The sequence below is a fragment of the Aythya fuligula genome, chromosome 2, assembly GCF_009819795.1.
Source record: "Aythya fuligula isolate bAytFul2 chromosome 2, bAytFul2.pri, whole genome shotgun sequence".
Classification (NCBI taxonomy): domain Eukaryota; kingdom Metazoa; phylum Chordata; class Aves; order Anseriformes; family Anatidae; genus Aythya; species Aythya fuligula.
In genome coordinates, this window is record NC_045560.1 from 9,467,645 (window position 1) to 9,480,956 (window position 13,312).

A 13,312-nucleotide genomic window follows, 5' to 3' on the forward strand; every position below is an offset into this window, starting at 1 on the left:
TGCCTTACATTTGTTTTTAGGGAAGTGGCACCTGTGGGGCTGGATGGGGACAAGGATTCTCCATCCCCACCAGGGGCTTCCACCCTGCCAAAAGCTGGCCAAGGACATTAACAGAGGTCCTATGGATAATAATTTCAAATACTGAATTAATTAAAGATCACTCTGGCCTCCTAAATCCTAAATGGTGATTCCATTTCCACGCAAGGAGGCCCCAGGACTATTTCTGCTCTCACATTTGAAGCACTGTGGAGCTATCCCGGCACCCACAGCACACGAAGGGAAAGCCAAATGAAAGCAGAAGAGGCTCCAGGCTGGGATCCTCTACCCTGGGGCACAGCCCCCTCCTCGTGGCCCTCCTGGTATAAAAGGGAAGGGGCTCAGCAGGAGGCCAGGCTGGGGGACAGGGCCCTCCCAAGCCCTGGAGGAAAAACTGACTTAATCCATTAGCTGTAGATGCATGCGAGAGTTTGGACTTCAGAAATCATCAACAGGCTCTCTGCTAGTGAAGCATTTCATCCCCAGAAGTTTCGTGGAGAGTTTGAGGGGGATTATATATTTATGGGTTCCCATTTGAAAGACTTTTCGCAGGTTTACCTCAAGCATATGGCTCCGATTTTGGTTCTTTTGTTTTCCCACTTAATGCTCACGGAATTGCCGGTTAATGACATCCATGCTGAAACCACGTTGTTTTTCCAAGGTAAACGTCCACCCGAGGTGGTGCTTACCTCTCCTCTAGTGTGGCAACAAAACCCCAAAGGGCCTCCTTGTGCATAGACTGCCTGCTGCAGTTCCAGATGGGGGAGGTTAAAGCCACACTGGCCCTGACAGTGCTGAGGACATCATCACCACCAGCACTGCCACCACCACCAGCACTACCAACACTACTGCCACCACCATCATCATCATGACCACTACCATCATCACCAGCACCACAACCACCACCACCAGCACCACCGTGACCAGCACCACCACCACCAGCACTACCAATACCAAGAACATCACCATCAGCACCACAACCACCACCAGCACCACCACCAGCAGTGCTGCCAAGCCCAGCTGGGTGCACGTTGGGTCCCGTTGCAGGAGCACAGCACCCATTACCAGTCCCCGTCCATCACTGTGAACCTTCCCCGTGCCGCACGTGAACCCCACCACTTCAAAAGACCGTGGGAAAGCCTGATTAAAGGGATTTTCTCCCCTATTGGGATCGACACCGTCTTTGAAGCCCTTCCAAACAACAGCACAAACACACCCACCGCGAAGGGAGCTGAGCTGTATTTTCAGCGAGCTTAATTTCTCCTTCCCCCCTCCTTGCTCTCTTCCCACCCCCCCCTCTCCTCCCGGTTTTGGAAACACCTGGTAAGCTGTAAAATGATTTACGAAGTGAAAGTGTTAAATGAGGCCACCAGCTGTAAGACTGACAGAGCTTTATGAGTTTTATTAGGTGCCCTATTATGGAAAATAAACTTTAATCCGTCCATAAAAACAGAATCTGAAAAACATATTTGCCCTTGTAGTCTGGAACACTGAAGGTATTCTTGTGAGAGGCCGGGCTTTAAAGAGATTAATTTTATTGAGACAGACACAAAACACCGGTAGGGCTTTGATACGGAGCCCAGGACCGGCTGCCTGTGCCCTGCGAGGCGATTTCTCACGTCTGGACACACACCTCCGCGCATCCTGGCCCGACGGCGCATGCCGGCCACTTTAATTAGCAGGATTTAATTGGAAATTAATGGCTGAGGCGAGATATTTCTTGGAGGGGTGACCTCAGCTCGCTCTTGGTTATGACGATGATGATTTTTTGGGGGATAACGACAGGGATTGCCTTGTTTCGGCTTTTTTCAGGGGCAGAGAGCAGTGACACCGGGACGCGCCGTCGGCTTTAGGGGCGGGGGAGCCGCAGCCGCCCCCCCAAGGCAGATGCAGCCGCAGCCAGCAGCGTGGAAATTCACGAAGCGACCCATACCCCCTTTCCATCCTTTTTTTTTTCCCTCCTTTTTCCCCCTTCTCTCTTCAAATTCTCCAAACCCCGCGGCCTGTGAACGAAAGGGCACCGCGCTACGGATTTCAACCCGAGCCCGCAACACGATTGTTTCCCTGCAAGAGGGGCAAGCATCGATCAAGACTAAATCGGGTTTACCCTGATCAGGTTCCCGACACACGGGATCCGGCCAGATTTACGGTTCCCCTGTGCGCGGCTGTGATTTACGGCGTAGTCCCGCGGCGCACTGGGTGTGTCGGGCCGGTAAACCCATAAATAACCGGGTCGTGCCTTAAAGCCCAGCTCCGAGCGGCAGCACCTGAAGCTCTCCGGGATGGGGAGGTGTTTTCCTCCGTGCTATCTCCGGGTCGAAGCCCCCTGCGTGCTCCAGGCTGGGTTTCAAGGCGGGATTTTTAGAGAAGCTGGGGCCGCGCAGCTCTCCTTGGAAAGGTTAGCGCGGGCTTGCAAAACGCTGCCTTAAAAAAAAATAAAAATAATAATTAAATAATAATAATTAGATAATAAAAATTAAATAATGAAAATTTTTAAAAGTGGGGGAGCGGGAACAGGCCGCGGTTCGGAGCTTTTTATCCCCCGATACAAGCGGCTGCGCCCTGGCTGCGCGCATCTTGCGCTTCCGTTCAGTTAGCGGGGATAAATTGCGGGATGAGGCCCCGAGCCGGCGGGGCTGAGCCGGTGATGTTATTTAAATTCCCCGTAATTGATTTGGGGGAGAGCCGCCGTGACAAGGACGGATGGATCCGCCGATTTATTGGCGAGCTAAATGCCGGGGCGGCGGCTGCGGCCGTCTGGGGGGGGGGGGGCCCTTCCTCGGCGTCGGGGAGAGCCCTGGGGGGGGGCCTTCTCCCCCTGCAGCTCGTTTGCAAAACCTTAATTAAGGCCGATCCTGCAAAGGGGAGCTGCTCCCCGCTGGGGGGTGCCCCGCTTTGGGGTCCCCGGGTGCTGCGGGAGGGGGCGAGAGGAGCCCCGACGGCGGGGAGGGGTGAGCAAAGGGGTGCAAAAAGGGGGGGGCGCAGCCGCTTCGCACCCCTCTCATCCGGACGGGAGGGACGGGGAGGTCACAGTGGTCGAAAGAAGAAGCTGGAGCCCCTTCCCCGACGGCGCTGAGCCCTTTGCCCCCCCTTTATAAGGTGCCACGACCCCGGAGGGAAACGGCGGGGGCACACTGCGCCGGGCCCCCCCGCGTCCATGCCACTCGGGGGAAGCTCGGGTTGAAAACCGCGGCCCCGCTCCTTCCCTAGCCTCCCCCCAAGGCCCCCCCAAGACCCCTGACACGTCTCAAGTACAAAACGCCGTTTATTTTCCACCCCACCGCGCGGGTGGGGGGGGTGGGGGGGTAATAATTTAGCATGCATAAGTAGAGGCAATTATTATTATTATTCTTATTTTTTATAAATACGATATACAAAAATAAAGACGGTATCGAGATTTCCAGCAGTTTTAACGTTCAGGACATAACCAGTTTTCCCGCTATATAGTCAGAACAAAACCATTTCCAAGACTCAGCGAACGGAGGATTGGGACTTAGGGGGGCGGGGGGGTCAAGTTTCGTCTGCTTTTCAGTCAATAATAACACTGTGGTCACCGCAAATCTTCCTTCCCCCTCCCGGCACACGGGGGATCCTCTTCTCCATCCCCCTCCAAGCGGGGAGAAAACGGAATAAAAGGGGGGGTCTTGGGGAGGGGGCGGCCCCGACGGGGCGGGCGGGGAGCTGGGGCCGGGGGCTCACTGGGGCTGGGTGGGGGCCAGCGGGGGGGCTCCGTGCCGGCCCCGGGGCTGCGAGTCCTCCTCGTCCGCCTCGGAGCAGTCGGAGGAGTGGTAAGGGCAGCACCTGCCGGCTTCTTCCTCCTCCTCTTCCTCGTCGTCGTCGTCGGGCTCGCTGTCGGGCAGCTCCCGCAGCCGCCGCCCGCCGCTCTTGTCGGGGGCGGGCAGCAGCAGCTCCTCGTCCGCCTTGTCCTCGCCTCCCCCCTTCTGCTTCTCGGCTTCCTGCGCCGCCTGCTCCTTCGCCTTCTTGCTCCGCTTCCACTTCATGCGCCGGTTCTGGAACCAAATCTTCACCTGGGAAGGGAGGGGGGCGAGAAATTTGGGGCAGGGCTTCAGCCCCGGCCCCTCGACGGCGCCCCGACGGCTCCCTTACTTCCCACTGTTCCCCCCCACCACCCCCGGGGTCTCACCTGCGTCTCGGTGAGCATCAGCGACGTGGCCACCTCGAAGCGCTTGGGCCGGGAGAGGTATTTGTTCAGCTTGAACTGGTGCTCCAGCTCCAGCAGCTGCTGGCTGGTGAAAGCCGTGCGGGGCCGGCGGCACTTCCCCAGCAGGTTGGACTGAGCCTGGGCTGCGGGGGGAACCGCGGGGGTGAGAGCAGAGCCGGGGTAGGGAGGGGGAAGAAATGGGGGAGCCGTCGGGGGGATGCTGGGGGACACCGGGGGGGGAGCGCACGGAGAGGGGAGAGGGGACCCGACGCGCCACGCGGGGTAGCGAGGTGTCAGGGGATGCCTGCGATGAAATGAATGGAATGAAAAATAAAAAGCCAGAAAGAAAAAAATAAATAAATAAATAAAAATAAAAATCTGCCCTTTGATTTCCCCAGAGCCCAAGGGCGAGGCGATAAAAGGGAGCCGGGGGTCGCGGCTCGCTCCGTGGGATGCGTGGCTCCGCTTAAACCCACCGCGCTCGCAGCCCCCTCCCGGCCCCCCCGGCTGTAATTAACGGGATTGCAGCGGGGAAGGGAGCGGCGAGGGGTGGGAAACTGGCTTTGAACGAAAAATGCGTTTTCTATATAAATATAAATGGTAAAAAATAGTATATGAATTAATATATGATATATAAATTAATATACAAATATAAATTAAAATATATAGATACGCAATATACATACACAATATATATATACAGACTATATATATATATGCATATATATATACATACATATATATCGGTGTGTTTTCCGCGTGAAAAAAAAATCAAATATGGGATTTTATCCAAAAAAAAAAAAAGGGGGGGGTGGATGGATGGACACAGGGCTCCGACACCCGGGGGCGCGCCCCGGCCGAGCCCGCGCTTCCCGGCGCGTTGTGGGGTTTCGTTTGATTTGATTTGGGACCGAAGAAAATGCTCTGGTTGCCCGGCCGCTTTTGGGGCCAGGCTGCCGAAGAGGGCACGGAGAGAAAAGGGCAGTGTCCGGCTCGCAGACGGGAGCGTGGATGGGATTTTGTCACCGCCGTGCGATTTTCCCCGCTTATTTCTTCCCCCTTGCGCCTTGTTTGAGAAGCAGGGCTCTGACAGCTCCCCTAATTATTTTTTTTTTCTTCCTGAATGTTCCAGCCCAAACAACCTCAATCCGAAAGAAAACAATGGACTTTTTTGTCTGCGAACGTGTGCAGAGTAAGAAAAAAAAAAAAAAACACATCCCAATTCTTTTTTTTTTTTTTTTTTTTTTTTTTCCTGGCACGATTTTCGTAAAACTACACCTCCGGTATTGTTAAACCGGCCGTCCCCGCTGAGAGCTCACACCTAAGGAAATGATCTGTGCCTAAAACAGATGCACGAAAGGTCCCCGTCGCCGTGAGGCCTAGCTGTTCTGCTGCTGGGGCTGCGATTTGGGGCTGGGGGGATTTCGTGCAGCATTTCCAGAGCCCCCAGCCCCCCGTCCCGAACCGCTCCGACCTCGTTATTCCCCGTCCCTTCGTCCCCCCGGGGACCCTAAGCCCCTGCTGACCCCTAACCCTACACCCGCTCGTAGGGCTGAGCTCCGCGGTTATTTTCAGCCCGTTGCCGGGAAAAGAAAAATAAAATAAAGAGCGGCTGGGGGGTCAGGACCCGCGTTTTGGGGGAAGCCAGGGATGGGCTGCTCTGTGGGGATGGGCTGGAAGCCGTCACGTTTGAGCCGCCCTAAAAAAACGGGCTGGAGGGCGACAGGGGATAAGGAGGCGACACGGGCATCCCTTGCGGATGGCGGTTTCCTCCTTTTAATAAAAATTAACAATAACATAACGCAGGTTGAAACTCGCGGTTGAAACCCTAGGAGCCGGGAGCTGGGGGCCGGGGGGGATGGATATTAGGGTTGCGGAGGGGTTAGGGCTGCGGAAGGCGATACTCACAGTTAAAATCGGGCATTTTGGGCAGGATCATGCCGGCCGTGGATGCCCGCAGCCACTGGTCCAGCTGGAAGGTGCCCGCGCTCAGCTTGATGGGGTCGGCGGCGGGGTGGGACGGATGCGCCCCTTGCACTTGCGAGTAGGAATAGGACAGAGCCGGGTGCTGCCCGCCCAGCGCCGAGTACCCGTACATGGGGTGCCCGTATAGGGCCGCTTGCGGGGGCATGCCGGGCCCCCCGGGGGCCGCGGGGTGCAGTCCCAGCGCCATCCCGGCGTGGTGCGGGGGGTGGCCGCTGGTCGAAGCCAAAAACCCCCCCTTGGGCACCAGGGCGCAGTGGGCGGCCAGGATGCGCGGAGGCGGCGGCGGCGAGGGGCTGTCGGCGCGGAGGCGGTCGGCGGGGCCGGCGGCGGGCTGCTGCTGCTGCTGCTGCTCGGAGGAAGAAGAGGAGGAGGAGGAGGAGGAAGAGGAGGAAGAAGAGGAAGAGGAGGAAGCCGGGGGGCTGCCGCTGGAGCTGCTGGAGCTGCTGGAGCCGCGCGGCGCGCTGCCACCCAGCGAGGAGGCGACGAGGGCGAGCGGAGCGCTCTGCGCCCCCACCGCCGCCGCCGCCTTGGGGGGGTCGACAGCCAGCAGCGCGTCGATGCGGAAATTTTTGGATTTTTCCATGGGAGCACCGGCAGCGGGCGGCGACGATGCCGGGAGAAGGGGGAGGATTTTTAAAATGAGGAAAGGGGGGGGGGGGGGGGGAATTGGGACGGCAGCGGGCGGGCGGCCCCCGGCCGGGCCCGCGTCTCCCGGCGGCGGCGGGCAGCGGGGCGGCTGTGGGGCCGCGCTGGGCGGTGCGACCCTACAAGGGCCTTCAGGAGGCTCCCATTGGGCCGGAGGCTCTGCAGCCTCCATTGGCGGCGCCGGGAGGCCGAGCCCGCTATTGGCCCCGCCGAGCACCTGTCACGGAGCCCCCCCTACCCCCCTTTCCCTCGCCCCCCCGACGGCACGGCCCCGCAGCCCCCCCCCCGGTCCCCCAGAAAGCGCCGTCGGAGGGGACGGGGGAGGCTCTTGGGGGGTTTCGCCCCGTGTTTTTTTTTTTGCCCTCACCGGGGGTCCCGGCGAGGTGTTGAGGAGTTTATTCCCCCCCCCCTTCTCCCCTCCCCTTCTCGCACACGGTAAATATTTGCCCTAAATGCGCCGCCAAGCGCTTTTGGAGGAGTTTGGAAAGAATAAACACCTGTGGGTCAGGGAGTCATGCCTGCCACCAGAATGCGCCTCGCTGAAGAGTGTGTGTGTGTGTGAGGGGGGAGCCGATAATCCAGCACAAACAGCCACGGGAAAAGGGAAAAAGAGGGGCCAGGGGGTCTCCCCCCACCCCGCATGGGTCCCGTTTAACCCGGGGGGGCGGCCGCGGGGAGCCCCCGGTGCGCCCCGGTTTACTCTCGCCCCCAAAACCTTATAGTGCCCGTGCGACATCCCCGACCCCATGCGACACCCCCAACCCTGTCACCCCCCTCCCCCGGGACCGTCCAGGGGCGGCGGGGCTGTCCCCGACAGCAGGGAGCGACCCCCGGCCCCCGCTTCCCTTTGTGAGGGGGGAGCAAAAACGGGGAAGGAAAAAAGGGGGAAAGAAAAAGGGAACCGAGGAAAAAAAAAAAAAAAAAAAAACCACGAAGGCGACAACGAAATGTCCCACGGCTTTTTTTTTTCCTGCTCCCCTTCTCAAGACCGCTCCGTGGGCAGAGGGCCCGGGGGGGTCCTGAGCCAGGGGGTGCTGGGTCGGGACCCCCCCTAGGACACGGCTGTCACCTCCCGGGACCCCAAGGCGGGTGGCAGCGGGGGGACCGCGCATGGGGGAGCGGGGGGGCTTTGTGGTAATAATAATAATAATAATAATAATAATAATAATAATAATAATAATAATAATAATAATAATAATAATAATAATAATAATAATAATAATAATAATAGGGGTGCAGTTTGCGGGGGGAAACAGGGAAGGGAGCCGCAGGACAAGGGCCGGCAGCGTTGCGGTGGCCGGGTGCCCCCGGGGGGGGCACCGCAACGCTGCCGGCCCAGCCCCGGCCCCCGCTGCCCCTCGGCCGCTCCCACCCCGCCGGGGCCGGCCGGCCGCTGCCCCCTGCCCTCCCGCCCGGGGGGGAGCACATCTCGTGCTCAGAGAGGAATTTCGATTTCCACTTTTTTTTTTTTCCTAATTGAACACTTTTCGTTTTTCTTTTTCTTTTTTTTTTCCTTTTTTTTCCCCCCTCTTTCCTTTTTTCTTTTTCATTTTTTTTCTTTCCCTCTTTTTCCTTTTTTCCTTTTCTCCTTTTTTCCTGTTCTCCTTTTTCCCTTTTCTTCCGTTTTCTATTTTCCTTTTTTTCTTTTTCTCCTTTTTCCTTTTTCCCCTTTACTTTGTTCCTTCTCCCCCCTTTTCCTTTTTCATTTTTCTTTACACCGTTTCCCTTCTTTCCTTCTTCCCTTCTTTCCTTCTTTCCTTTTCCCCTTCTTTCCTTTTTCTCTTTTTCCCCATTTCCCTTTTCTTTTTCTTTTTTCCTTTCCTCCCCCTTTTTCCCATTTTCTCTTTTTTCCTCGTCATTTTTCCCCTTTTTACTTTTCCTTTTTTATTATTTTTTCCTTTTTTTTTTCTTTTTCCTTTTTTTCTTTTTCTTTTATTTTTTTTTTCTTGTTTCCTTTTTAAAAATTTTCCTTTTTTATTATTTTTTTCCTTTTTATTTTTTCCTTTTTTCTCTTTTTCGTTTTCCTCTCTTTTCCTTTTTTATTTCTTTTCCTTTTTCCCTTTTCCTTTTTCCCTTTTTCGTTTTCCCTTTTTTCCTCCTTTTTTTTTTTTTTTCTCATTTTCCCTTTTTCTTCTTCCTTCCCCCCTTTTTTCCTTTCTTCCTTATTTTCCCCCTTTTCCCCCGTTTTTCCCCTCTCTCCCCCTTTCCCCCCCGTCTCCCTTCGGTGTGCTCTCCCACGCCGCTCCCGCAGCCCGTGGAGGGAGGGCCGCGCTCCCGCACCTGTGTTGATCCAGCCCCAACAATGCGCGGTTATCTCGGCGCAGATAGCGCGCTGCCCGGACACCTCCGGGTGGTCTCCTTTCAGCAGCCCCCCCGGCAAACAGATCCCTATCTCGCCTTTTGAAACAGCCTGACCGGTGCAAGGGGGGGGTCGGCATGAGGCTGTGTCCCCCCTGTGCCCCCCCCGGTCCCTACAAAGCCGATGCGACCCGCGGGCGCGGGGCCAGCCTTATTGCCAAAAGCCCATCTTACGCCGCGACATTGTGTAAATGAGCTAATGATACATAAACCTCCCTGCGAGATGTGACATCCTCGGGATGTCTTCCTCTAAATTAGCTGCTCGCCTTGACTGCTAATAATGGTGAGTTTATGAAAGCAATTTCGGTGCAAAAAGCACGGGGGCTCCTCGCTCTAATCAGCCTGCCTCCCTTAATGGATGAGGGGGTCAGGCGGAGAATTATTGACACTCCGCTGCCCTTAACCCGTTTCCCAATAAAGCTGATTAGTTTTTGTCAATTCATCAGCTAACCGCTCTCGCTGGGACTGCATCAAAGCCGGATTTGCTCGGGGGAAATCAACAAGTCGCGCGGCGGATCCATTAGGATCCCCTTCCCGGCATAGGGCTGGGATGCCCGCAAACTTCGGCATCAGCCCCAAAAGGGAGAAAAGGAGCCCGGGACAGCCCCGGGGTGCTCGTAGGGCCGGAGGGATCCCCCATGCTCGGGCTCGGCCGTGTCACCCCCCGGCAGCAGGGCCCCGAGCAGCAGCAGGGCACCGAGCATCCTCCGGGGTGGTGACCCTGAAAAGAAAGGATGCTCAGCCAGCACCCTGCCAGATTTCCCATCCTCTTTGCACCTCACCCGTTCATTTTTTGGGGGAGAAAGCCGTCCCTGCACTGAGCAGCCAGGCTTTTTTCTTTATGCCGCTTTTTAATTTATATATATTTAATTTCTGCAAGCCGACTTCCAAAGCTTTGGCCGGCTCTCGTTGGACCTTCTCTTCAGATAACTTCGAGAGACAATTTTACGTTTATTTGGGCTGCTCGCATCAGGTTTGCCTGGAGCAGCGAGCGCCTCATCCGCCAAAAGCCAACAAAAAGCCCACCGCATCTGCGCTGCCCCTTTAAGCCCCGACCGCCAGCCTCGCAGTCCACCCCCCTCCAATTTAATTTCATTAAAACAGAGCATGAATATTTCTATTAAACCTAAAATGAAATATGAAGCCATTTAGACTCTGCCTGCACCAATCACCCAGATTTATGGCTTTTATTCATCACATCAAGAGCTGGGAAAAATGAATTTTCTTCACCCAGGAAGGAAATAAAACCCCAGCCTTGGTCATTTCCAGAAAGCTGTTAATTTGCCCGTGTGGTAATTACTTTCACAATTAACTAAAATACAAATCAACCTGACAAATCGGCTTAGTTTATATATTAATTAGCCGGCTTAAATTTATTCATTATGAAAAGACAATTTAAGGGGACCCCGGGTGTCTGTTTTATCGCCATAAATTACCCCGGGGAAATGGGGGCTAATAAAATCGCGCAGTGTTTGCGGCCGGGGGGCACCCGCAGCTCCGCGGCTCTGCGCGGGGGCGCACGGACCCTCCCCGGCCCCCCCCGGGCTGCGCTGATTTAGCGCCGCGCCGCTGGGATCGCTCGGTGCCTTTTCAGCTCGCGCTCTTTATAAATGCCCCGCTATTAAATTAGAAAATGATTCTCTCCTCGTTTAATTGTATCCCCGCGTTCCTTATTCCCAATTAATTAGTCCTATCGACGTTGCAATATTTTAAACGACTGGAGTCCGTTTACGGGTTTAAAATATATGGGTCAGCGCACGCGATTTTCGACGCGGCGGAGCTGTATAATGCGGGTTTTAACTACTCCTCTCTCCATACGTCTTAAGCAGCAGCCCCGAGCACCGCGGGGAGTTTGCGCGCCCCGCGCAAGCCGGGAGCCCGTCTGAAAATGGCTCGCAGCGGGGCGCCGTCTGAAAATGGCTCGCACCGCCCCGAGCGCCGGCGCTGCGCCGAATTTCCGCACGGCCCCCGCCAGAAAAATAAATGAAATAAACCACCAAAGCCGGGTGGTTTTGAGGAGGAACAGCGCTGTTTGGGGAAAAGCTCGCTCCTACTCCGTGCCAGTGCCCCTGGGTGCTCTGTGCACCCCCCAGGTGGATGGGACTGGGGACGTGTCCCCTCCCCTGAGGGCTGTCCTAAAGGACATGGGGTCTCCTTGCTGCCTCACATACACCTGGGCCATCCAGCCCCTGGTGCAGAGCAGCCACATGCTCTGCCAGTCCCAATTTTGGGGTCCTGTGGGCAGGGCTGGCCCTGTCCCCGGGGCCTGAGTGGTTGTGGCAGATACCTGGATGTCCCTCATCCCACTGGGCTGTCCTGGTGGCCCGTCACAGCTTGTGCTTAAACACCTGGGGTGGAGAAGTCACCTCCCAGACAGGTCTGGGGTGATGCTGAACCTTCCCCTGGGGCTGCAGGAAAGCTGGGTGCAGTTGTGCCTCGCCACCCCCAACCCACCCCATGTCACTCGGCCCATCCAGACAGGAGCATCCTGGTGGGATGCTGGGGCTGCAGCTCTTGGAGGTTCAGGTGGCCCCAGACTCCAGCCCTGCAGAGGCTCCACGTAGACCTGCAACCTCCTTTCCCCCCAGCAAAGGCTTCTTGCTCTTGTTTTTCGAGGGAAATTTTGGTGACGTGACAACTCTGTGTGGCTGGAGGGTGCGATACCTGCCACCTCTTCGGGAGGCAGACGAAGACTCCCCTTGCCTTCACGTCACTCAGTTCTGGGAGCATTTGGGCCTCCAACGTGCATGTCAGAGGAACGACATAAATGTCAGGAAGGATAAAAGATGAATCATAAGGGCAAATTAATAATGTGACAAATACTACTGCTTCCTGGCCCGGGCTCCAAAGGTCCCTCCCATCCAAGGCTGGCTCAGAGAAAGCACCTAACATGGTAAAATCTAAATGTGGACCGCTCCCACTATTAATCCTATCAAATGTCGTCGGAGGGACATCAATCACGGCAAGCTGCTCGCGATTTAGGAGATTGCACGATGTGATTCCATAAGACTCTCATTGTGATTTAGCATTGATTAATGTCCGTCCATAAAATGATATAAAACTTACTTCTATTCCATTGCAGAGCCCCAAACTGCATTCCAGCCCATATTTCAAAACCTTGTTAATGTAACTGCTAATTTCAGAGGGCGATGGTGATGATTATGGCGAACACGGGTTTGTGCGGAGGGGTCTGCGGCGGGGGCAGGAAGAGGTTACAGAAATTATTTCCAAAGCAGAAAATTGCTGTCCGGTTTAAATTATTTCAGGTGTTACGGGGTTAGTCCGTGCCTCCCTCCTTCCTTTCTTTGTCGGTGAGGAGAGGCGTGCTGGGATGAGCTCTGCTGTCGGAGGTGCAGGAAACCCCAAAAGCATCATCAAAAGCATCAGAGCAGGGGGCTGCGAGCCCCATGGGGTCCTGCAGCAATCCTGGAGTAATTCTGTGCCTCTTGCACTTCCAGCACAGGGACTCTGCTCCTCACTGAGGGCTTAATCTGACCCAGGGACTTTGAAACACCAGGCTCTGAAGGCTTAAAAAATCCTATTATTTTGGCCGTAAAGCCCACGGGATTGGTACCTGGGGCTCTTCATCCCCACACAGCATTTGGCCACCTTCCACGCCCAGCAAGCTGGCTGCTCGGGAGGCATTCGTGGACATGGTTTGCTTTCACTGTATTTTTCTGGAGGCAAGGAGGCTCTTCTTGGCGTGGGGCCCAGTGCAAAATAGCTCATGCTTTTTATTTCCTTTTTTTTTTTTTTTTTTTTTTTTTTTTTAAGACACATACCAGGGATTGTGATGTGCATGCATAATGCTATGTGGCCCAGGAGCCACGCTCTTGCAGAAGAAGATCCAGGCAGGGAGGAGGCTGCACGACTGGTGAAGTGTTTAGGAAATTAAAATAACAACAGGCTGAGAGTTGTCATCTGGGTACGAAACAATATATAATGGGAAGTTCAACATTTGGTGCTTTAGTATATATAATTTAGCTATAGATAATAGATAATAAAGAGTTCACGGGATCACTTGATGGGAAATATATTGATAATACAATTTTTCTTCGCAAAATGCATGCAACGATTGCAGTTTTGGTTTAATAATAAATTTAACTTCGAAGAATCATTTGTTTC

The 13,312-nt window shown here is 55.0% G+C and overlaps 1 protein-coding gene across 1 annotated transcript; it reads right to left on the reverse strand.

Moving 5' to 3' along the window:
* Nucleotides 1-3,731: 3,731 nt before the first annotated feature.
* Nucleotides 3,732-6,767, reverse strand: MNX1 (motor neuron and pancreas homeobox 1). Its single transcript, XM_032183152.1, has 3 exons — nucleotides 6,107-6,767; nucleotides 4,181-4,341; nucleotides 3,732-4,064 (listed from the first exon to the last, which is right to left on the reverse strand). The coding sequence occupies exons 1-3, from the start codon at nucleotides 6,765-6,767 to the stop codon at nucleotides 3,732-3,734; spliced, it is 1,155 nt and encodes a 384-aa protein (XP_032039043.1).
* Between the last annotated feature and the right edge of the window lie 6,545 nt (nucleotides 6,768-13,312).